Source organism: Schistocerca cancellata, chromosome 1 (genome assembly GCF_023864275.1).
Source record: "Schistocerca cancellata isolate TAMUIC-IGC-003103 chromosome 1, iqSchCanc2.1, whole genome shotgun sequence".
Classification (NCBI taxonomy): Eukaryota; Metazoa; Arthropoda; class Insecta; order Orthoptera; family Acrididae; genus Schistocerca; species Schistocerca cancellata.
This window is the reverse complement of record NC_064626.1, coordinates 289,765,833-289,792,475: the sequence shown is the minus strand read 5'-3', so window position 1 is coordinate 289,792,475 and position 26,643 is coordinate 289,765,833. Positions and strand designations below refer to the sequence as shown.

The window sequence follows — 26,643 nt, the reverse complement described above, 5'->3', positions numbered from 1 at the left end:
TTGCTTCCACTAAAAATCATTATTCTCACCTCTAATCTATCGTCTTCCAGAAGAAAACTACTGCCATCTCCCATTTTTAACAGATCTTCATGAAGATCAATTTCATAAGAGTTCTTAGGCCTTTGTTGGTTCCCCCACTCTTGACTCCATCGACGACGCATGGTTCTCTTCATAGATTCTGAATTAGGCATCACTGTAACAAAGTTATAAACTTTATTATATAGATTTCCCATTTCATTTCATCCGCGTATATCTCCGATAACTGTGTAGTTTCTTCTCTAGACCTTCTCTTCGCTCTTTCCACTTGCTTTCTCACTTTCAGAGCTGCATCGTCAGGTGGTCCACAGAGATGTCCTAATACGTTTAACACTTCTCCGTTCCTCGAAAGCAGCTTTCCCTTCCAATGATCCGCTTTTCGGCGTAAGCACATCCATGTAACAACACACTCTTTAGATTCCCTCTGTTTAAGATACGCGTAACCTTTCTAATGAGCAGGAGGCCTACCCTTGTTCGTTGTAATAACTTCCATACTGATGGTCACGTTAGGAACTTCGAAAGCAAACTGGGCGGGCGAGTGAGCAGGAGGAGGAGGAGGAGGAGGAGGAGGAGGGAGGGGGAGGGGAGACAAGGGACCGAACCCTTCGGAGCAGGTAAAACCGTGGCAAATGTCTGGCGTGGCAACTGTCCGGACACCCGGTGCAGTGTCGGCGGCCGCGGCTGCGCAGCCACGCCACGTGCATTATGTAGAGCAGCGGCGACAGACTGGCCGCGGCGGCTCTGCCCACGCGGCCTGCATCCGCGGCCCGGCCTTGCTCCTGACCCCTGGCTAACTGCTCGCCCCGCATACCGGCCCACGTGCGCTGACCCACTCTGCCGGCACACGTCTGGCTAACAGACCAGCTGCACGGCTGTGCAGCGACGGTTTGACAGTTACGAGTTCATGGGAAGAACACCGAAGAGAAACTTCCAACCTCCCATCGACGCCGCATTTATTACAGGCAGACTTCTAGCTCAGTTGTACGAGAAAGATCGAGAAATGGACAGTAGGGCTATGGATAAAATATCGATATGCATGTCGACGATATTTTTCCCTCTTTATCTCGATATCAAAACTACAATATTGAGTGCAGATATTTTCTTTCATATTGTTTCGCGATCTTCGGTAAACATTTGAAGTTATTCCATATTTCTAGATTCCCGAAAAGCGTTTGACACGATGCACCATTGCAGCCTGTTAACAAAGATAGAGAATGTGGAACAGGTTCACAGATATGTGAGTGGCCCCAAGACTTTTTAAGTTACAGAATCCAGTATGCTGTCCTCGACGAGAGCATTCAGCAGAGACAAGAGTAATGTGAGGAGGGCCCCAAGGAAGTGTGATACGACCGCTATTGTTCACTATATACATAAATAATTTGGCGGACAGCGTGGGCAGCAGTCTGCGGTCGTTTTGTAACGACGCTGTGGTGTGCGGTAAGGCGTCGAAGATGAGTCACCGTAGGAGGATACAAGATGTATTAGATAAAGTTCATAGGTGGTGTGATAAATGCAGCTAGCTCTAAATGTAAAAAAATGTTAAGTTATGCGAATGAGTAGAAAAAACAAACGCGTAATGTTTGGATACAGCATTAGCAGTGTCCTGCTTGACACAGTCATGTCGCCAGCCGGACTGGCCGTGCGGTTCTACGTGCTACAGTCTGGAACCGAGCGACAGCTACAGTCGCAGGTTCGAATCCTGACTCGGGCATGGATGTGTGTGATGTCCTTAGGTTAGTTAGGTTTAATTAATTCTAAGTTCTAGGTGACTGATGACCTTAGAAGTTAAGTCGCATAGTGCTCAGAGCCATTTGAACCACTTTGACACAGTCATGTCATTTAAATATCTGAGCACAACTTTTCAAGGCGATATGAAATGGAACGAGCATGAGAGGACGTGGTAGGGAAGGCAAATGGTCGGCTTCGTCTTATTGGGAGAATTTTAGGAAAGTGTGCCAGGACGCTGGTGCGATCTATTCCTCATTATTGCCCAAGAGTTTGGGATCCGTACCAGATCGAATTAAAGGAAGACATCGAGTCAGTTCAGTGGCGGGCTGCTAGATTTATTACCGAAAAGTTTGAACAACACACAAGAGTTATGAAGATGCCTGAATGGAAGGCGACGTTCTTTACGACGAAAACTACTGAGGAAATTTAGAGAATCGGTATTTGAAGCTGACTGCGGAACAGTTCTACTGCCGCCAACATACATTATGCGTAAAGATCACGAATATAAGATACGAGAAATTAAGGGGTTGGGTTGGGTTGTTTGGGGAAAGAGACCCAATAGCGAGGTCATCGGTCTCATCGGATTAGAGAAGAGCGATGAAGGAAGTCGGCCGTGCCCTTTCAAAGGAACCATCCCGGCATTTGCCTGGAGGGATTTAGGGAAATCAGAATGGCCGGACGCGGGACCGAACCGTCGTCCTCCCGAATGCGAGTACAGTGTGCTAACCACTGCGCCACCTCGCTCCCACTCTGTTTACGAGTGGAACAGGACAGGAAATGACTATTAGTTGTACAGAGTACCCTATGCCACGCGCCAAACAGTTGCTTCCGGAGTATCTGTGTAGATGTAGAACTTCCATTTCGCTACTACTCTACTTGTGCAGTATCTTGACCATTTGTGTGATTATGTTGTGGTGACGTTTTGCAGGAGCGGCCACGCGATGCGCCCGTCGACGCTGTTCTCGTCGTGCGTGCTGGTGGCGTTCGTGTACCTGCTGGTGTGGGCCGTCGAGGAGGCGATGGGCGCCGGCGTCGCGGCCGCAGCGGAGGGCACGGGCCGCATCGCCTTCCACGGCGACGCCACGCCGGACCTGCTGGTGTCCGCCCCCGACGCCGCAGACGACGCCTCCCCCTCCGCCCCCGCCGCGGACGTCGACCTCACCGCCCCCGAGCACGTGCGCGCCGCCTACCGCCAGCACTACGACGGCGACTACACTCTCGACTTCGGCTACCACAACTACGACCGCATGACCAAATTCCTGCGGATGACCTCCGTCAAGTTCCCGACGCTCACCGCTCTTTACTCCATCGGGAAGTCTGTGCAAAGTAAGTACTTCTCTTACTATCTTTTTCTTGGTCCTTTCAGAGTGTTACAATGGCAGGAAACTTTTTTGGTATTTTATGGCTCAACCCATTTGTTTATTACTAGACTAAATGCAAAATGTTTCATCAGTTATGGATTGCGTTCGATAGCTTCCTTGGGTCGTAGTTTACGGACTGACTGTAGTAGACGTTCGACAGTGATGTTACACGAGTCAGTGCGACACGCCAGGTATCAATGTGCTTCAGTGGTCATCAGTATCACCCGTGTTCGTGGTAATTCTCCATGCTCTCCTGTCTTCTGCCATCCTCCTCAGGTCCGCGTAGTTTCCGCATCCCTTGTGTCGTCAGTCATCTTGTATTTCCTCCTTTCTCATTCCCATGTCAACGAATGTCCCATTTAGTTCTTCTTGCTTCCTGTCCGCCCCAGTAGCTGAGTGATGTCTCGGTCCGGCACACAGTTTTAATTACGCTAGGGGGCCCGAGTTCGATTCCCGGCAGGGGACTAGGTGTTGAGTGTCCTTCATCATCATTTTCGGTCAGAGGGCCGCGTGCTCTCTGCAATAAAAAAAAACTGAGTCAAGGATTCAACGATCAGCTCGAACGGATGTCTTGTGACGTCCGCCCAGACCTAATGCAACGAACTATAACGAACAAAATGAAAAGAAAGTGGTCAGCGCGACAGAATGTCAATCCTAAGAGCCCGGGTTCGATTCCCGGGTTCGAATACCAGCTGGGTCGGAGATTTTCTCCGTTCAGAGACTGGGTGTTGTGTTGTCCTAATCATCATCATTTCATCCCCATCGACGCGCAAGTCACCGAAGTGTCGTCAAATCGAAAGATTTGCACCCGGCGAACGGTCTATCCGACGGGAGGCCTTGGTCACACGACACTTTTTTTAATTCTTTCTTTCTCGCATATTCTGCTGCAGTCTTCTCCTCTCACCAACCCCTTCCAACACTTTCTCGTTACTCACTCGTTCCGTCCAACTTTTTTCTGTCCAGTCTCACCACATCCACATTTCAAATGTTTCTAGCCTTTTTTGCTTTCTCGTCTCGTCTCAGCGTCCATGTTTGTGCCCACAGAGTGCAGCACTACAGACAACACACTTGGCTAGTGTTTTCCTCAGACTTTTATCCACTTTGTCTCATAATAATCGCCTCTTTCTATAGAATTCCTCCTTCACTGTACCATCCGAGTATTCACTTCATGATGGCGTATCAAATATTCAGTAATTGTGCTTCCAAGATATTTAAATGCTCTTACTTGGGTGATAAAAATTTTTCTACCTTAGTATTTGCCAGTCTCTTTTTACCGAACGCCATACTCTTGGTTTTTGCTGTATTGTTTCTCATCCCATATTCCACACAAGCTTCATTCAAATCTTTCAGCATTTTGTTTACAGATTTTTCACTTTCTGCCACTAATACCATGACATCAGTGAATCTAATACTTTAGATTCTCTTTGCACCATTACATAGTCCTCTTTTCCCTTCTAAGTATTTGGCGATCGTTTCTTCCAGGTTAAGTGGAACAATAAAAGGGAGAGGCACAAACTTATCTAACGCCCCTTCCAATGATTATTCCTTCAGACATTTCATTTCCAATCCTTACCTTTACTTCTTTTGTTAATATGGATCCTGCGCCAATCGTATCTGTTTCCAATCTACTCCTTTCTTCTTCCATATACCCATCGGCCTGTTCCATTTTACTGTCAAAAGCTTTTTTCACTTGTAACTTCATGTTACTGCAGTGGAGCGACGGATGCGAAAATTTCCCTGTTTCCTAGCAACTGCTCTGCGGTAAGGAGAAGAAAATGGTTGTAATGAACTCTGAAGGTACTGAAAAAGAGCAGATAGAGTATAACAGAAGGGCCTGCAGTTTCAGATAATTGAAAAATCAAGTTGTTAATACCAGAACGGATAGCGTACCAGTAACACCACCCACACTCCATCTCCATATTATTTGAAGACTCGAACTCCCATTTATAAAACAGCTTCAAACGTCTGATTATTTTACAATTGAGTTACTCTAGATGATTATAGTCCGGGAAATTTCCGTGGAGTTTTTAGAAAAGCACGGTTTTCAAACATCTCAATGTTTATGACATATTTCGTGAACTATGCGTCGTACAACTTTATACTTTTGCAGTTGCATTCAGTGGACTATGTGGATACTGTCTGAAGAATATGTTACGAATAGGATTTATAGCAAAGTAGCAATAAAATTAAACAACATGCCTGAAATATTACTGCCTGAACAACGAAAGTGTACTAAGTGGTAAACTTTTTTTCGTTTCATTATTTTTTGGGACGCGCCAGCGAGAAAAAATTTCGAAAAGATTTGATATTAAGTGAAAATTTTGTTAGAACTCGCTATGAGCTCTTACTCTCAAATACGTGGTGTATATAGTCGCAGTACTTTTCGCTGTGAGTGACACTGCCTTAAGACGTATACATAGTTTCTAACTCTGATACTCGAGTTGTTGTGTTAAATGTTTACCATAAGATCAAATGGTTGAAATAGCTCTGAGCACTATGGGACTTAACATCAATGGTCATCAGTCCCCTAGAACTTAGAACTACTTAAACCTAACCAACCTAAGGACATCACACACATCCATGCCCGAGGCAGGATTCGAACCTGTGACCGTAGCAGTCGCGCGGCTCCGGACTGAGCGCCTAGAACCGCTAGACCACCGCGGCCGGCTTTACCATAAGATTATACGTCCTTATTAGTAGATTATTTCAGCATTTTAAAGTCGGTCGATAATTGTATGAAGTGCTGAAAATCAAATTTTTGTTTCCCCTCGAAGGAATTCGATAGGCGACCTGCAACAGCAATCGGGTGAGCGTTTTAGCTGTTTGCTGATGTCGACTGTTGTTATGTTTGAGGTAATGAACGGATACTTCGAGAGAATGCAAAATAGTCGTAAAGCTTTCATTATCACTTCGAAAAAATGTAATCACATAAATATTTTTTATTTGCATGCAGGTGTACGTCTGCAGTCCTGAAATCCACACATCACAGTAACGTAGCACGCCTTTGGAGGATCCTTGTCAGCGCGGCGTAGCCTGTCCATAAAGTACGATATCATGCGTTAATTCGTCTTGACAGCAGGCAGAAGTGCTGCAGCTGTGTCAGGTCAATACAGTTGACTTCTTTACACTTCTGGATTGGCGTGACACGTCTGCAGCACTCCCAAAAGCGAATTAGCGTACGATATTCCCTCTACCCCTCGTAGAGGGCAAAAAATGTCTATCATCATATGAGTTAAATACAGTTATTGGAAGAAAACCGTACCACCATTAGTGCCTTCTGAACTTAAAGAGTAGTGATAAAGTTTTAGTTACCACATCGAAAACTAAAGTTACGTCACAGTTTTTTTGTTTATTCCCAGTTACGTAACAGCTAAAACCGATTAAATATTATTTTAAATGACGGAGATGAGTCTATACCACGACTCATCGAATCCATTTACCTAGGAACCTCTGTATTTGTGTACATAGGGTTTTTGAATGTTTTCGCAACAAGAATATTATGTTAAATACAATCGAATACTCGCATCCTCTGGATGTATAACTTTTTAGATACAGTAGTCCATACTCTGCATTAGATGCTTTAAAGATGTTGTACGCTTTCAAACTGATGAACCGCGTGGCACGTTATCCGATCGATATTACATCTGCTAAGTATAACAAACTTCTATACCAGCGGTCGTCAAACTGCGGCCCGGATTAAGTGTGCATGCGGCCCGCGGTTCTCAGTCGTATTTTATAATAATAGACACCCAGTAACTAATAACCGAATCGAAAAATGTCAGCAAACACTAAGAGCTTCTTAAGATCACTCAGCAGCAAAAATAATATACTGGTGTCCAATTTAAAGCAACAAACCGCTGTTTCCCAGTTCTGTGTTTAATTTACAATATAACCATATAAACTGTAACAGACGTCGGTACTATCATGTTCTGCAAGGATGATGGCATTCCGATCAACGGACAACCATGCCAATGATGGCCGGCCGGAATGGCCGAGCGGTTCTAGGCGCTTTAGTCTGGAGCCGCGCGACCGCTACGGTCGCAGGTTCGAATCCTGCTTCGGGCATGGATGTGTGTGATGTCCTTAGGTTAGTTAGGTTTAAGTAGTTCTAAGTTCTAGGGGACTGATGACCTCAGAAGTTAAGTCCCATAGTGCTCAGAGCCATTTGAACCATGTTGAGCCAATGATGACATCAGGGCACCTATCAAGCAGGGTAGTGTTTGCCGAGTAGTCCCACATCGGCAATCGCTGTGTATACAGCCACAGACGGTGGAGTATGGCACAGAGAAGACCCCTACCAGACTCTCTCCGATGGCAAGCAATAGGAAGAATGGAAACAGGACAATTGCAAACTGATGTGGCGCAAGGTGAATCGTTGTTGTGATTCTTCAACTTCTCCCAGCGTATTTCTTGCTCGAACAGTTCACGGGTGTACTGCCGGTCCATAGTGTCCAACGGGCACAATATATCGGCGATCAGACATGTAGCCATCGTCAGGTGAGCTGACGAACTGAGCTCCTGAGGGTGGGCGAGGTCCTAAATCCCCTTCCCCCGCGAGGCGTTCTCTCCGCGGTCCCGCCCGCGGCCGCGCGTCGGCGGTCGCTCAGAGGCTGGCGTCGGCGTCTGTGGTGGCGTCGGTGTAACTGCCTCGTCCGCCCTGGTCGCTCGCTCGTTTTCTTTGCTGAGCCTCTTTTTAATTAGACTCAGTCCTGGTTCCCTTGCCTTGCTGAGGTTATAGCCGCAATCTCTGTTGATGAGTCCGCCCCTGGTACGAATTTCGCTCTCTCCGCCCCGCCTCTACAGTACAGCGTGTGAAGATAGACGAAGTCACGGAGGAAGAGATAGCCACCGCGTATATACCGTATACTGGCGCACTATCGGGGAAATAGGACGAATATTGAGGAAACACCGAGTAGGAACTGTCTTTTGCCCGCCCAATGAAACACGAGCATTATTGGGAAGTGTCAAAGACGATCTCGGTTTGCGGAAGGCCGGCATATACCAGATTCCCTGTGAGTGTGGGAAGACTTACATTGGACAGACAGTGCGCACCATCAAAGATCGTTGCCGGGAACATCAGAGGCACACTCGACTTATGTACCCCAACAAGTCGGCAGTCGCTGAGCACTGTTTGTGCGAAAATCACGAAATGGACTACCAACATACCAGGGTCTTGGCACAGACATCTACGAGGTGCATTCAAGTTCTAAGGCCTCCGATTTTTTTTCTCCGGACTGGAGAGAGATAGAAACATGCGCATTGTTTTAAAATGAGGCCGCGTTCATTGTCAATACGTCCCAGAGATGGCAGCACCGTACGAAAGATGGAATTTTACCGCCAGCGGAGAGAATGAGAACTGTTTTAAATACTTAAATGGCGACGTTTTCCTTACTTGAACAGCGTGCAATCATTCATTTTCTGAATTTACGTGGTGTGAAACCAATTGAAGTTCATCGACAGTTGAAGGAGACATGTGGTGATGGAGTTATGGATGTGTCGAAAGTGCGCTCGTGAGTGCGACAGTTTAATGAAGGCAGAACATCGTGTGACAACAAACCGAAACAACCTCGGGCTCGCACAAGCCGGTCTGACGACGTGATCGAGAAAGTGGAGAGAATTGTTTTGGGGGATCGCCGAATGACTGTTGAACAGATCGCCTCCAGAGTTGGCATTTCTGTGGGTTCTGTGCACACAGTCCTGCATGACGACCTGAAAATGCGAAAAGTGTCATCCAGGTGGGTGTCACAAATGCTGACGGACGACCACATGGCTGCCCGTGTGGCATGTTGCCAAGCAATGTTGACGCGCAACGACAGCATGAATGGGACTTTCTTTTCGTCGGTTGTGACAATGGATGAGACGTGGATGCCATTTTTCAATCCAGAAACAAAGCGCCAGTCAGCTCAATGGAAGCACACAGATTCACCGCCACCAAAAAATTTCGGGTAACCGCCAGTGCTGAAAAAATGATGATGTCCATGTTCTGCGACAGCGAGGGCGTAATCCTTACCCAATGCGTTCCAAAGGGCACCACGGCAACAGGTGCATCCTACGAAAGTGTTTTGAAGAACAAATTCCTTCCTGCACTGCAACAAAAACGTCCGGGAAGGGCTGCGCGTGTGCTTGTTTCACCAAGACAACGCACCTGCACATCGAGCTAACGTTACGCAACAGTTTCTTTGTGATAACAACTTTGAAGTGATTGCTCATGCTCCCTACTCACCTGACCTGGCTCCTAGTGACTTTTGGCTTTTTCCAACAACGAAAGACACTCTCCGTGGCCGCACATTCACCAGCCGTGCTGCTATTGCCTCAGCGATTTTCCAGTGGTCAAAACAGACACCTAAAGAAGCCTCCGCCGCTGCCATGGAATCATGGCGTCAGCGTTGTGAAAAACGTGTACGTCTGCAGGACGATTACGTCGAGAAGTAACGCCAGTTTCATCGATTTCGGGTGAATAGTTAATTAGAAAAAAAAAACGGAGGCCTTAGAACTTGAATGCACCTCGTAAATACTGTGACAGTGTCGTTAGAGAGGCTATCGAAATTCGTACCAGGGACGGACTCATCAACAGAGATTGCGGCTATAACCTCAGCAAGGCATGGGAATCAGCACTGAGTCTAATTAAAAAGAGGCTCAGCAAAGAAAACGAACGAGCGACCAGGGCGGACGAGGCAGTTACACCGGCGCCCCCACAGACGCCGACGCCAGCCTCTCGGCGACCGCCGACGCGCGGCCGCGGGCGCGGACCGCGGAGAGAACGCCTCGCGGGGAAGGGGGTTTAGGATGGCTCTGAGCACTATGGGACTCAACATCTTAGGTCATAAGTCCCCTAGAACTTAGAACTACTTAAACCTAACTAACCTAAGAACATCACACACACCCATGCCCGAGGCAGGATTCGAACCTGCGACCGTAGCAGTCCCGCGGTTCCGGACTGCAGCGCCAGAACCGCACGGCCACCGCGGACGGCAGGTTTTAGGACGGCCGCCCGCCCTCAGGAGCTCAGGTAGTCAGCGCACCTGACGATGGCGACTTGTCTGACCGCCGAAATGTTGTGCCCGTTGCACACTATGGACCGGCAGTACACCCGTGAATCATTGTTGTTTCTCGGATGAGGCGACATTTTATAGAGACAGAAGCTCTATCCCGAAGACCAGGGCAGGCGCGACAACGTGTAACATCAGACAGAGAGGACCGTTCTTTGGCCGAAAGGGCACGACAGTACCGCCTTAGTACTGCAAGGCAACTGGCATCCGACCGCAGCATCCACTGTACGTGTTGTATCGAGGCAAATGGTGTACAGAAGGCTGCGGCAGAGTGGCCTTTATTGTCGGAGACCTGCTGTATGTACCTCTGATGCGTCTTCACAAAAGGAAACGTCTAGCGTGGAGTCCTCAATATGCGACCTGGACGGTCGAACAGTGGGCCAATGTTCTTTTCACAGATGAGTCTCGATTTCGTCTGGAAAGCGACTGCCGAGGATTCACATCTGAAGGAAAACTATGCCGGGACCCATACATCTACATCTACATCTACATCCATACTCCGCAAGCCACCTGACGGTGTGTGGCGGAGGGTACCTTCAGTACCTCTATCGGTTCTCCCTTCTATTCCAGTCTCGTATTGTTCGTGGAAAGAAGGATTGTCGGTAAGCCTCTGTGTGGGCTCTAATCTCTCTGATTTTATCCTCATGGTCTCTTCGCGAGATATACGTAGGAGGGAGCAATATACTGCTTGACTCTTCGGTGAAGGTATGTTCTCGAAACTTTGACAAAAGCCCGTACCGAGCTACTGAGCGTCTCTCCTGCAGAGTCTTCCACTGGAGTTTATCTATCATCTCCGTAACGCTTTCGCGATTACTAAATGATCCTGTAACGAAGCGCGCTGCTCTCCGTTGGATCTTCTCTATGTCTTGTATCAACCCTATCTGGTACGGATCCCACACTGCTGAGCAGTATTCAAGCAGTGGGCGAACAAGCGTACTGTAACCTACTTCCTTTGTTTTCGGATTGCATTTCCTTAGGATTCTTCCAATTAATCTCAGTCTGGCATCTGCTTTACCGACGATCAACATTATATGATCATTCCATTTTAAATCACTCCTAATGCGTACTCCCAGATAATTTATGGTATTAACTGCTTCCAGTTGCTGACCTGCTATATTGTAGCTAAATGATCTTTCTTTCTATGTATTCGCAGCACATTACACTTGTCTACATTGAGATTCAATTGCCATTCCCTGCACCATGCGTCAATTCGTTGCAGATCCTCCTGCATTTCAGTACAATTTTCCATTGTTACAACCTCTCGGTACACCACAGCATCATCTGCAAAAAGCCTCAGTGAACTTCCGATGTCATCCACCAGGTCATTTATGTATATTGTGAATAGCAACGGTCCTATGACACTCCCCTGCGGCACACCTGAAATCACTCTTACTTCAGAAGACTTCTCTCCATTGAGAATGACATGCTGCGTCCTGTTATCTAGGAACTCCTCAATCCAATCACACAATTGGTCTGATAGTCCATATGCTCTTACTTCGTTCATTAAACGACTGTGGGGAACTGTATCGAACGCCTTGCGGAAGTCAAGAAAGACGGCATCTACCTGTGAACCCGTGTCTATGGCCCTCTGGGTCTCGTGGACGAATAGCGCGAGCTGGGTTTCACATGACCGTCTTTTTCGAAACCCATGCTGATTCCTACAGAGTAGATTTCTAGTCTCCAGAAAAGTCATTATACTCGAACACAATACGTGTTCCAAAATTCTGCAACTGATCGACGTTAGAGATATAGGTCTATAGTTCTGCACATCTGTTCGACGTCCCTTCTTGAAAACGGGGATGACCTGTGCCCTTTTCCAATCCTTTGGAACGCTACGCTCTTCTAGAGACCTACGGTACACCGCTGCAAGAAGGGGAGCAAGTTCCTTCGCGTACTCTGTGTAAAACTGAACTGGTATCCCATCAGGTCCAGAGGCCTTTCCTCTTTTGAGCGATGTTAATTGTTTCTCTATCCCTCTGTCGTATATTTCGATATCTACCATTTTGTCATCTGTGCGACAATCTAGAGAAGGAACTACAGTGCAATCTTCCTCTGTGAAACAACTTTGGAAAAAGACATTTAGTATTTCGGCCTTTAGTCTGTCATCCTCTGTTTCAGTACCATTTTGGTCACAGAGTGTCTGGACATTTTGTTTTGATCCACCTACCGCTTTGACATAAGACCAAAATTTCTTAGGATTTTCTGCCAAGTCAGTACATAGAACTTTACTTTCGAATTCATTGAACGCCTCTCGCATAGCCCTCCTCACACTACATTTCGCTTCGCGTAATTTTTGTTTGTCTGCAAGGCTTTGGCTATGTTCATGTTTGCTGTGAAGTTCCCTTTGCTTCCGCAGCAGTTTTCTAACTCGGTTGTTGTACCACGGTGGCTCTTTTCCATCTCTTACGATCTTGCTTGGCACATACTCATCTAACGCATAATGTACGACGGTTTTGAACTTTGTCCACTGATCCTCAACACTATCTGTACTTGAGACAAAACTTTTGTGTTGAGCCAACAGGTACTCTGAAATCTGCTTTTTGTCACTTTTTCTAAACAGAAAAATCTTCCTACCCTTTTTAATATTCCTATTTACGGCTGAAATCATCGATGCCGTAACCGCTTTATGATCGCTGATTCCCTGTTCTGCGTTAACTTCTTCAAATAGTTCGGGTCTGTTTGTCACCAGAAGGTCTAATATGTTATCCCCACGAGTCGGTTCTCTGTTTAACTGCTCAAGGTAGTTTTCAGATAAAGCACTTAAAAAAATTTCACAGGATTCTTTGTCCCTGCCACCCGTTATGAACGTTTGAGTCTCCCAGTCTATATCTGGCAAATTAAAATCTCCACCCAGAACTATAACGTGGTGGGGAAATCTACTCGAAATATTTTCCAAATTATCCTTCAGGTGCTCAGCCACAATAGCTGTTGAGCCAGGGGGCCTATAGAGACATCCAATTACCATGGCTGAGCCTGCTTTAACCGTGACCTTCACCCAAATCATTTCACATTTCGGATCTCCGTCAATTTCCTTCGATACTATTGCACTTCTTATCGCTATAAACACGCCTCCCCCTTCACTGTTCAGCCTGTCTCTACGGTATACATTCCAATCTGAGTTTAGGATTTCATTACTGTTTACGTCTGGTTTCAGCCAACTTTCTGTCCCTAGTACTATATGGGCATTGTGACCGTTTATTAATGAGAGCAGTTCTGGGACCTTTCTATAGACGCTCCTGCAGTTTACTATTAGTACATTAATATTGTTATTCCCTGTTGCATTTTGCCTACTCCTACCTTGCCGCGTCTCAGGAGGCGTCTTGTCGGGCCTAGGGAGGGGATTCTCTAACCTAAAAAACCCCCATGTGCACTCCACACGTACTCCGCTACCCTTGTAGCCGCTTCCGGCGTGTAGTGCACGCCTGACCTATTCAGGGGGACCCTGCATTTCTCCACCCGATAGCGGAGGTCGAGAAATTTGCACCCCAGATCTCCGCAGAATCGTCTGAGTCTCTGGTTTAAGCCTTCCACTCGGCTCCAAACCAGAGGACCGCGATCGGTTCTGGGAACGATACTACAAATTGTTAGCTCTGATTCCACCGCGCGAGCGAGGCTTTCCGCCTTCACCAATTCCGCCAACCGCCTGTACGAACTGAGGATGACCTCTGAACCCAGACGGCAGGAGTCGTTGGTGCCGACATGAGCAACAATTTGCAGTCGGGTGCACCCAGTGCTCTCTATCGCCGCCGGTAGGGCCTCCTCCACATCTCGGATGAGGCCCCCCGGCAAGCAGACAGAGTGAACACTGGCCTTCTTCCCCGACCTTCCCGCTATTTCCCTAAGGGGCTCCATCACCCGCCTAACGTTGGAGCTCCCAATAACTAATAAACCCCTCCCCCCGTGTGCCTGCTCGGACCTTGCTGAAGGAGCAGCCACATGTCCACTCACAGGCAGAGCGGGCGATGCCACACGGCCAGCCTCAACATTGACCCTCCGCCTCGTGCGCCGCGAACGCCGCTGAACCCGCCACTCCCCATGGGGAGACGGTGGCCCAACCGCGCCCGGTACCCACGAAGATGTCTCGACAGCAGGGACAGTGTGTGAAGCATGTAACACCTGGGGTGTACCCTGCGACGCACCAGCCTCCCCACTGCCGCTACACTCCGAGGCAGCAGCCTGAAGACGGCTGACCGCGGCCATCAACACGCTCAGCTGTTCGCGAACAGTGGCCAGCTCCTCCTGCGTCCGTACACAGCAGTCACACATCCCATCCATCCTAAGGAATCAATTTACTGAAGAGAGTTGTTCAACCTTTAACTAGACTGCTAATTCACTAAAGGCGGCTGTTTATTCACTAAACTGGGGTTGCTAGCCACTTCTTGTAGAAAACAATGAAAATTGCATTACCTGTCTCTGGACTGTGTTGAAAACAAACACTAGCACTACTGGCACTATGGTTGACTAAAGGGACGCTGACTATATTCAAAACAAACACGAAATCTATTGAACACTATTAATAGCACCAGACAATTAAAGCTTCCTAAAAGCAAATACACACGGAAGAAGAAGTGACAAGTAAGAAAAATACAGTTAATACTTAAATTAAGGTAGCTCGCTGCACAACAGACGTGAAGCAGACGGCAGTTACGACGACACTGACACTGACTATGGCTGACTAAAGGGACTCTCTCTGACTGTATTCAAAACAAACACGAAATCTATTGAACACTATTAATAGCACCAGACAATTAAAGCTTCCTAAAAGCAAATACACACGGAAGAAGTGACAAGTAAGAAAAATACAGTTAATACTTAAATTAAGGTAGCTCGCTGCACAGCAGACGTGAAGCAGGCGGCAATTACGACGACACTGACACTGACTATGGCTGACTAAAGGGACTCTCTCTGACTGTATTCAAAACAAACACGAAATCTATGGAACACTATTAATAGCACCAGACAATTAAAGCTTCCTAAAAGCAAATACACACGGAAGAAGAAGTGACAAGTAAGAAAAATACAGTTAATACTTAAATTAAGGTAGCTCGCTGCACAACAGACGTGAAGCAGACGGCAGTTACGACGACACTGACACTGACTATGGCTGACTAAAGGGACTCTCTCTGACTGTATTCAAAACAAACACGAAATCTATGGAACACTATTAATAGCACCAGACAATTAAAGCTTCCTAAAAGCAAATACACACGGAAGAAGAAGTGACAAGTAAGAAAAATACAGTTAATACTTAAATTAAGGTAGCTCGCTGCACAGCAGACGTGAAGCAGACGGCAGTTACGACGACACATTGTGGAAAGAGACCGATATCGCGGAGGATACGTAATGATGTGGGCAGGGATTATCTTGGCAGCTAGAACACTTCTTCGTGAAACTGGATGGGCGAATCGTCAATGTTTAACTGCTGTAGGTGTTGTGCCGAAATCATGTGACCTCAAATGCGGTTGTAACGAGGTGCTGTGGGCCCAGACTTCGTACTGCTGGATGATAGTGCTCGACCTCATAAGCACGCGCGGTTGATGTTTTCTTGGAAACGGAAGATGCTGCACGCAAGGCGTAGCCCCTCCTCGCTTTCCCAATTTGAATCCCATAGAGCATGTCTGGGATGCACTAGGGAAACGGTTTCCATCACGTCTTCATTCACCAACCATTCTTTAAGATTTGCGAGCAGTTCTGCTGGAAGAACGGGCGTTACTGCCTCAACATGAGATTGATGACATCTTTCACAGTATGCCCCACCGTTGTCAAGCCTCTGATGCTGCCATAGGTGGACACAACCCATACTGCACTGTAACGAGTTTTCGGAATTTGCGTGCAAATCCTTTAAGTTGGAGAAAACGAAGAAGTTTGTGTCTAAAGTTATGCATGCTGCAGTTGCTTACATTCTGCACTCTTTAGCCGCGTGGGATTAGCCGAGCGGTCAAAGGGGCTGCAGTCATGGACTGTGCGGCTGGTCCCGGCGGAGGTTCGAGTCCTCCCTCGGGCGTGTGTGTGTTTGTCCTTAGGATAATTTAGTGTGTAAGCTTAGGGACTGATGACCTTAGCAGTTAAGTCCCATAAGATTTCACAAACATTTGAACTTTTTTTTTGCACCCTTTACATTGTTTCTACTTTACTATCACATGTTTATACTGTTTTGTGGCAAAATAAACGCAGCCTTGCAAAATTTCCGATTGTTCCTGTAATTTTGGACACCAGGGTATTTATAGACATAGTAATATCTGAAGGTGTGCTTAGTTTTAATTGACATTGATGAATTCTGACAGCAGCTAAGTATAGTTGGTTACTTGGTTCTGGGGCGGTGGGGTAAGCAGCGCGCTCACCGTAACGTCAGATGGTGTGAGAGGGGGGGAGGGGGGGGGAAATGTTTTGTTGTTTGTCTTTCAGCATTGACAGCTCACGGGCATGTGCGCCTCGTACCGATCAGCTGCTATAGTATAAATTTCAAATGGAAGGAACACACATTCGTCAATGCGCATTGTACAGAAGGTCATATTCAAATGCGGTACCTATTTGTACTAAGGAACATGAAATCGAATTAAGGCTGTTGTAATACAGTGTAATGAGTGGAATAAAAATGACATTAAAACGTTTAGTAAATATTTGTGATCATTTCTCATATTTAAATGCATTATACAGTATCAGTGCAATTTGTGTTGTTAATCAGTTATAATCCTGTCGCTCAGGCAACGCAACTGTTCGTCAGGCATTTAGTCTCACAATTTTGGTGTCGCTGAGGATGGCAGCAATTTGAAAACGAGAACAGTACCGCAATGTGTTCACTTTTAATGATCAGTTCTTGGGCCTGGGAACCGGTGGCCAACTTTTAGTACTCTTATAATAGCTCGTCTATTGGGGGATCACCACGTATTAATTTATCTAAGTTACCATTTAATAATAAGATCTGTAAGCATGCAAGCCCGAGGAGCCGCCCAAAAATATCATTATTGGCCCTTGAGTAAAAAAGTTTCACGGCTACTGTTCTACACGGAGATAAAAGAGATATGTCTGTTGCATCATTTGATAATGTGATCACTGCGGCGTTTGATATTCCACTATTGCAGTGCAGACACAGTAAAAATGATGCAGCATGTACACAAGTCGCCCTTGTTAAATTTGAATGTTGTTCCATTTTGCTGTGTTTGGACCACTTCACTGAAGTTACTCATAATACACCCAGACACACTCAAACTAGAGTATTCTCACGCAAAACTGTAGCCACAGCACAAACTTGACAGCGCAGCTACTCAGCATTAAACGAAGATACTTGTCGTACTTGTGATTGCAGTGTTGCCAAACTGAATTTCCTTGACTTCCATTTTCTACGGAAATTATGTATGGGTCGACATTTTTTACTTTTAGTATGCAAGGAGTCACACTGTGGTTTCTGAGTGTGCAATTTTGGATTTATCCTACGTATTCCAAAAATATGTAACAAATTTGACACACATTTGAGATCATATTTGATCTGTACCTGTAGCTCTGCAATCTCATCTGAATCCTGAGGAAGGTTTTAATTCTGCGTGGATATGAAGTATGCAAAAAGTCATGGACAACTTTCAACTTTTTTAGTGTGAAAATTGAGCAAATGATTTTCACATTTATAATATGGTATGTACTGCGCCTAATTTCTTCACGGAGGCTCACATTCCTTCTTTTCTGAATTTATTCTGTCGCAATAGTCTTGGTTCAAATGAATAAAAAGCAATATTTATTTCAAATGCAGACAATAATCCAAAAAAATGAGCTCACGTTCGCACGACACTCTTTCAAAGTTCGGTACTAGATCACGCCTTACTCCTGCTATCGGGCCACATCTTGATCGCCGTCCAATCCTACCTCCACATCTTGATCTACCTCGCGTGAAGTATTCCAAATCAACTAAACGAAGGAAAGAAACAACAGCAAATCGTTTTTGAACACATTTATTTGACGTCCCTTCTCATCCATATCGCCACCCCAAGAGCAGTAGGGGTATCTTACTCCTTCAGCATTTTTTAACAAAATGTACCAGATTTGGATGAAATTGCTTCATGCGTTACTGAGAAAAGCCTTTTATGACCCCCTTTTTAACATCCACAGTCAATCGTAGGAGTGAGACAGAGAGCTTACTGTCGCAGTATTTTTGTCCAGATAGCAAGTATTGCGTGTCCCTAGTTCAGTAGGAATTGCTTCAGGCATTACAGAGTTATGCTGTTATGTTACTGCCCCCTGTCCGTAGACGTGAAATCCCATCGATACTTTCACCAGTGAGTCGGGCGTTTCTGATACCTGTTCTTGTTGTTGTGGTCTTCAGACCGAAGATTGGTTTACCAATGAATTCTGTACTAGTATCGGTAGTTATCGAATATCTTTACCGGTCACGACTTCTCACCCTCACATCCACCTCTAAGAGTAATAGGGATATAGTGCCTCTATAGTATTTTTATACAAATAGACAAATAATATAAACGATGATCTATGTATGTGCAATATTTGGCTCAAATTCCTCCAGACGTTCTTGGGTTATGCTTCTATGTCACATACTTTTCATCTCAATCATTACCCATATGGTATTTAGGTACTTCTTTGTTCCACAGTGCTTATTTTTGCATATTAAATCATAGGTGTATCAACTTAGGTTGAAACTGATCTACTACTTTAGATGGAGATGTAGACTGTACAAACTTGCATCCAGCGACTTTTTATAAATATATAGATACTAACGAACATGGCAATGCTCCTCAATTGCTAAATACGTGTCGGAATTGAATGTATGTCCTAACCTTCTCTTTATCCATCTCCTCTTTCTCCCCCCTCTCTCCGTCCGTCACCTCCTCACCCCTCTGTCCACCTCCTCCTCCCCCCTCTTTCTCTCCTAACCTCCTTCTCCCCCCCCTCCCTCTGTCCATCTCCTCCTTCTCCACTACGTCCATTTTCTCTCCTCCACCTCTCTCTCACAACCACCTCTCTCTTCCAATTTATCTCTGTTCTTGAGCCTTGTTTATTGATATTTCAAACGAAACCTTGTTTGGGAACTGAAGTCGCTTAAAATGAATGGATAAATCAACTGGAATCATTGCTATACAAGATGTCAGAGAGACCTTTCCAGCTACTATATCTGTGAGGACAGTAGCTTCACTGACAGTATTTCACATTGTTCTAATTTGTGAATGGGTAGGATTACAAAGTTTCGGACAGTTCAGACTCCAAAGTAACAATCTAATCATTTGCGAATAAAATTGTTTGTTTAAAATTATACATAACTATAGAGAATATATGTGGTAGAAACAACTTGTCTAAGATTTTAAACTTGCTGATATCATACTTAAAACTGACTATGAGAAAGAAGACAACACAGCATAATTTTCTCACAACTGGTTTTTACAAAAAATCGTGTACATTGGTGTCTAAAAAAATGTATAGCCTATGTCCATCCAAATATTTATTAGACAATGATGTAAAAATATGAAGCAAAAGGTGAAGAACTTTTCAGTATTTTTGATAACATCGTTTCTACAGGGTGGTACAAAACGATACTGATAAACTTCGAGAGTTGTAGAGAGTGTCGTGAGGAACAAATTGAGGATAGGAACCCATGTACAGAAACGTCATACAACGACGCTACGGAGCGTCGAATAACAGGTGCCGGTGCTCGCAATTAGGCCACCCCTTCCACAGCAAACTGACTTTGTATGCCGACGGAACGTCTTGCAATGTTTTTTGGTATTCAGTGATCGCGACTGACTGTCACGATCGCAGAGGCAGCTAACTGCTGCATAGACAGGCCTTGTCTCCTATGAAAGCAATGCTCCCTTGCCACGGTCGGTGATGGTTTCGGACACAGGTTTCCATCCACAGTTTATTTATCTCCTGAAACCCTCTTTTCGCTATACACGAGAAAAATAAATAGTGAATGAAAACCTTTGTCCAAAACACACTGAGGCAACAGCGCATAGCACTCTTAGGAGACGAAGCCTGTCTACGCAGGTGATCGTGGCAATCACTGAGTGTCAAACAACACTGCGAGAGGTTCCGCCTACGGTCCGCCCGCATACAGAGTCGCGTTTGCTGCCGGAGGAGTGGGCTAGCGGCAAGCGCCACTATCTATGACTTCGAAGCTCTACAGCATCGTTGGATAACGTTTCCTAGGCTCCGTTTCTTCCTCATGACAACCTCTACGACCCCTCTACGTTTGTCAGTAACACCATGAATATATGAATGATTTTATATGGAAATTACATTAATAAAATATGTAGCCTATGTCTGTCGGAACATTTATAAGGGTATCATGTATTAAACAGGTCAAGAACTTTTCGAGATTTTTTTTACGACTTTAAGCAACGTCACGTCTTTATTTAGTAATACAGCTTATATATATTTTACAACGTATATATTAAAAAAGATATAGAATATGTCCGTCTGAATGTACCATGTTAAAATTTGAAGTAAGCCAGTCAAGAACTTTTCGAGGTGTTTGCTAACAACCTTCCCTATTTACAAAAATTGTCTCTGAACACTATGGGACTCAACATCTGAGGTCATCAGTCCCCTAGAACTTAGAACTACTTAAACCTAACTAACCTAAGGCATCACACACATCCATACCCGAGGCAGGATTCGAACCTGCGACCGTAGCAGCAGCGCGGTTCAGGACTGAAGCACCTAGAACCGATCGACCACAGCGGCCAGCATCTATTTATATATTGTATATATATTTACATATCACATATATTAAAAATATGTAGCCTGTAATCGTCCGAGCGTTTATTACTGTACAGTGTAAAAATTTGAAGTAAAAATGTCAAGAACTTTTCGAGATTTTTGGTAATAATGTTAAGCACCGACTTATGACTAAAATGGCTCTGAACGCTATGGGACTTAACATCTGAGGTCATCAGTCCCCTAGAACTTAGAACTACTTAAACCTAACTAACCTAAGGACATCACACACATCCATGCCCGAGGACCGACTTATCTTTGTATAATAGTATAGATAGGAGGGTTGAATGAAAAGTAATGCCTCCGCCTTCGTTAATTGTGTTTGGATGGGAATATTTTAATAAATCAAAAGCAGAAATAATCCTTAGAATGTAATCTTTAATTACCTATATTCACTTTTCCACATAATCACCAGCCAATTCCATACATTTCTGCCAACGATGAACAAGTTTTCTGGAGTCGTCACGGAAGAAGTCGAGACTGTCTCCGCCACCACAGTCTCACAGTACTCTCGACGTCTTCATCAGAAGCATAATGGTGCACCCACGTTTCGTCTCCTGTCACAGTTGAACGGAGAAAGGCGTCACCTTCATTCTCGTGACGCGAGAGGAGTTCCGGGTAAATTTCAAGTCTCTGCGCTTTCATTTCAGGAGTCAGCATCCGGGGTAACCATGGTGCACAGATCTTCCGATAGCCAAGCAAAGCAATAATGTGACCCACAAGTTCTTGTGAAATGCCGATTGTGCTTGCAATTTCTCTCTGAGTGATACGACGATCGCCCTGAATCAATCTGTCAACATTTTGCTTGTGAAACTCGGTGGTTGCTGTCACAGGACGTTCAACTCTTTTTTTGTCACCCAGGTCAGATATTCCCACCTCAACATCTTCAAACTTACTCGCCCAACGACGCACAGTACTCACATCAACACAATCACCATAAACTGCTTTCATTCTCTGATGAATCTCCTTTGGGGTGACACTTTCTGCTGTCAAGAATTCAATGATTGCATGTTGCTTAAACCTCACTGACCGACCGTCTGTGCAGGGTTCCATACTTTACACTGTAACAACACGACCGTTAAATGCTAGAGCTGAAAAGAAGAGGCTACGGAACAACCAATACCTGCCGCATACCAATGCTGCCAACTGTTGAAGAGTTATGAAGGTGGAGGCATTACTTTTCGGTTAACCCTCGTGTATGGATATGGATGGATGAAATACAGTATACACATTGAAGTGCTGTAATTTCATTTCGGCTTATTGTTTATAGAGAGAAATTCACGCCCTACGACATCCAGAATACAGTCAGCCTTAGCACAGTTTATCAGATTACAGTTATCGAGCGAAAGAGGCACAACGCTTGAAGCGCATCTCACAGAAGTGACTGTAAATCGTCTGCCCTTTAAAGTTTTTGTTTATAGTACCACACAGGATTAAGGATCAGCCGAGTGGACCCCGGGCAGGCACAAGAGTCTCTGCGGGCTGGCAGCCAACAGGTGGCGTGTGTGAGCCGTGTAGTGAGAGGGTGGTGGCTCGGCCCATAACGTATGCGCGGGGCGCCGCGGCCGTTAGCCGGGTTGCCTCCCTAGCGCCCGCTTACCTATCTGCTGCCCGTCAGCCAGCAACCTTCCACACAGCCTACTGAAGATTAATAAATTACGGAATAGATCTAGGGAAAACCACCTGTTGAACAAAGAGATTCCTTACCTCCTCGGAAGTGCTGGAGCAAATTTATATTTAAACCGACAAATTAAGACGTATTGTGTAGGTCTATTACTGCAATATGTCTGAACCACCTTCATTTTTCTGATAACACAATTTTTTTCCTGTACTGCAGATTATCTTCGTCTACGAGTAAAAGAAATTGATTTGAAACACTTATATGTTTTAGCAAACGTAGACGACAATTCTACGGTTTTAACTTTTGGAAGAAGTCGAGAAGGCTCTACAACGTTTAAATTCCATTACATCAATTTCAGTAAAACACTTTAATAACAAATATTTATCTTTAGAAGACATCTTGTCCGTATGTGGACGATAGCACATGATATAATCTCGGAACACACTGAATAATAAACTGTTCTATACATAGAACAATAGTACAGCTGTTGTAGCAACTGTTTATAGTTCTTTTGCTGAATAATTGTTCTATGCAGAAAGGTTTTTTAGACGACATGGCGATTTTTTGTGAGAACATTCAAAAACATAAAAGTAAGTAGAAATTGCAGGCGTCCAAAAATCATTTGAAAAAATAAAGTGCACGACTAGCAACAACTGGCCACCAAAAATTCTAATTAAATACGGAATTATCGAGAGAGGTTCTCAATCCGAATATTTAGGATAAACCATTCAAGAGACTGACCTGGAAAAGATAACTTACGAAATTCGTGGCCAAAATATTGAGATCTATAACAAAAAAAGTATCTCAAAATACGCAAAACTGGACACTACAACAAAGCCATCAAACTAGAGTGTCTTTATGGGGCTGAAATACGCGTTTCAAACGGGAAGAGAGACATTTAATCAATCGAAAAGCAATGTCGAAAAGTCATCATTTCAAATTATACTAAAAAAGGATCAGACAGACTATTAGCAAATAAAGAAATTGAGAAGTATACAGACATTTATTCGGATATGAAAAAAGCGCAGACTAAAATCCTGTGGGCATATTAACCAGATTAATTAGACAGGTTGCGAAATATTACGAAAGTCACAGTAAAGCTAAAACTGAAAGAAAAAATAGATCGGTGCAGTTCAAGAAGACCTCAAAAAGCAGGCGCGTAAAATTTTACGCAGAAAATTCTCGTTTGTTCAGCTGGCCTGGCAGAAAAATCCAAGATGCCCGGAACAGCTTGCTCTGGCGTGAGGAAAAGAGGCCATTCTGAGAGAAGGAAAGTAGTATGACAGAAAGAAACGCTAAAATAAAACTCTGAAAATGCCTCTTGTTTTACGTTTCGTGTTTCAGAAGGACCCAAACGTGAATAATAATAGTAACTGTAAAATAATAAAATTTATAACGCAGTCAAAAACTCAGTTGATGAATAACCGTTATATGTAAATTGAAAACAACTAAATGGAAAGCAAACAAAATAAACAGAAGACTGTAAATAAATAGGCTTTTCGAAATTAAGCTTTCGATTTGTCTGAAACGAAAAGTTGGCAATCGGAGTGTATTACTAGTTTCGACTTATGGTACGGTGACGTGGGCTTGAAATGGGTCAACCACTCAAATACTGAGGTTTTTTTCAGCCAGCAATGCAGAGATGCGTTCTAGGAATTACTAAGAGAGGCAGGATAACAAACAAATGTATTGAGGAAGAAATTGGAGTAGAAAACGTAATTATGATTGTCGTTAAACTGTAAAGCACGTGGACAGAAAGTAATATCCAAGCGAGTCGACTTTGGGGAATTGCGAGAATTAAGAAAATGCTTAGAAGACGAAGTAATGCATCGGATAAATGACAGTAGAAACTGTAAACGAGCAGCATGCATGCAAGCATCTGAAATCCATAGCCGCCCGTGGTGGCCGTGCGGTTCTAGGCGCTGCAGTCCGGAACCACGGGACTGCTACGGTCGCAGGTTCGAATCCTGCCTCGGGCATGGATGTGTTCGACAAAGAAGGTACTTTGGGGAATTGCGAGAATTAAGAAAATGCTTAGAAGACGAACTAATGCATTGGGTAAATGACAGTAGAAACTGTAAACGAGCAGCATGCATGCAAGCTTCTGAAATCCATAGCCGGCCGTGGTAGCCGTGCGGTTCTAGGCGCTGCAGTCCGGAACCGCGGGACTGCTACGGTCGCAGGTTCGAATCCTGCCTCGGGCATGGATGTTAGTTCTAAGTTCTAGGGGACTGATGACCTAAGATGTGAAGTCCCATAGTGCTCAGAGCCATTTGAACCAATTTTTTTGAAATCCATAAGGTCCAGAGGTGGCGTTTAGCAAACGACTGATAATAACTAATGTTGTTGAAGATGAAATTATGTCATCTTAAATTGTTAATGGTTGTTTTGCATTTTATATGTTAATTTATAGATTGTCTTTTAAAAACTCCCGACATTTCTTGAGTGTTACTGGCCCTTTCCACCAACTTCTCAGTTTCCTTACAAGGGAACCTCCCCATCGCACCCCCCTCAGATTTAGTTATAAGTTGGCACAGTGGATAGGCCTTGAAAAACTGAACACAAATCAGTGGAGAAAACAGGAAGAAGTTGTGTGAAACTATGAAAAAAATTAGTAAAATATACAAACTGGGTAGTCCATGCGCAAGATAGGCAACATCAAGGAGATTAGGAGCTCAGGAGCACCGTGGTCCCGTGGTTAGCGTGAGCAGCTACGGAGTGAGAGGTCATTGGTTCAAGTCTTCCCTCGACTAAAAATTTTACTTCCTTTATTTTCGCAAAGTTATGATCTGTCCGTTCGTTCATTGACATCTCTGTTCACTGTAATAAGTTTAGTGTCTGTGTTTTCGACCGCACCGCAAAACCGTGCGAATAGTAGACGAAAGGACGCGCCTCTCCAAAGGGAACCGAAAACATTTGATCGCAATGTCATAGGTCAGCCGATTCCTCCACAGGAAAACACGTCTGATATATTCTACACGACACTGGTGACGGCATGTGCGTCACATGACGGGAAAATGTTGTCGACCCACCTAACTCGTACACTTAGCGAATGGGTAAAAAGATTCTTCTACCTTGCCCGATTTAGGTTTTCTTGTGGACTGGATAATCACTCCCTAAAAAGTGATGAAAACATAAGAGTTTGTCACATATACCGAAAATAAAAAATTAAACTTTTCACTCGAGGGAAGACTTGAACCTGGGACCTCTCGTACCGTAGCTGCTCTCGTTAACCACGGGACCACGGCGCTCCTAGAGTCCTATTGTCCTTGATGTTGCCTATCTTCGCGTGGACTACTCAGTTTGTATATTTTACTAATTTTTTTATAGTTCCACGCAACTTCTTCCTCTTTTCTCGATTGATCTGTGTTCAGTTTTTCAAGGCCTATCCACTGTACCAACTTATAACTAAATCTGAGGGGGGTGCGATGGGGAGGTTCCCTTGTTAGAAACAAAGTGAATTTTATATGGGACACATGAAAATTCCTTGGATCTACGCAGAGGTGACGTTCATATCAATTAACGTTTAAGTTGTAGAAGGTTTATAAGGAGTCTCCTATTTCATTTTCCACAGTTGAGAAATAGGCAACGAATCCAAACATGACTGCAGTTTATTTGAAGTAGCTTACGTGAAGGACGTCCCAAAACTACCAATGAACATAATGGTGATTAAAAGTCAATAACGTACTTGACGCTATAGGCATATCAACATAAATAATGCATCACGCCTTACACCCGTATCTGGTCGTCTGACTTCCAGCTACTCCCAAACTCAAACAAATTTACGTCTGGAAAATATTTTGAGCCAAACAGAGATGTTTAATAGCTGTAGGTGCTTATGTTCAGTATCCTTCCAAATCGCCCTTCAAGGATCGTGTGTACTTAGTAGAAAAATGTTGCACAAAATGCGGTTAAGTAAAAGGGAAGTACGTCGGAAAATATCTGCATCTGCATTTTTACCCAAATCGAAAAAAAATCCATTTTGCATTTGAAAACATTACCGTGGGTATAGCATTCCTAAGAAATTATTACACGGAATAAAGAAAAACATGAAAATACTCAACATTTCTTCTTTTTCTTTTCGGCGATTAGACTACAATAACGCATGCAAAACAGTGTCGACGCGTTT

The 26,643-nt window shown here is 44.5% G+C and overlaps 1 protein-coding gene across 2 annotated transcripts in view; it reads left to right on the top strand.

Moving 5' to 3' along the window:
• Nucleotides 1-26,643, top strand: part of LOC126171596 (carboxypeptidase M) — a 307,417-nt gene that overhangs the window by 109,644 nt on the left and 171,130 nt on the right. For both annotated transcript variants that reach the window (XM_049920812.1, XM_049920813.1), the window contains exon 2: nt 2,693-3,090. In XM_049920812.1, the coding sequence (XP_049776769.1) occupies nt 2,706-3,090 (385 nt within the window). In that variant the 5' untranslated portion in view covers nt 2,693-2,705. The remainder of the gene's footprint in view (nt 1-2,692; nt 3,091-26,643) is intronic.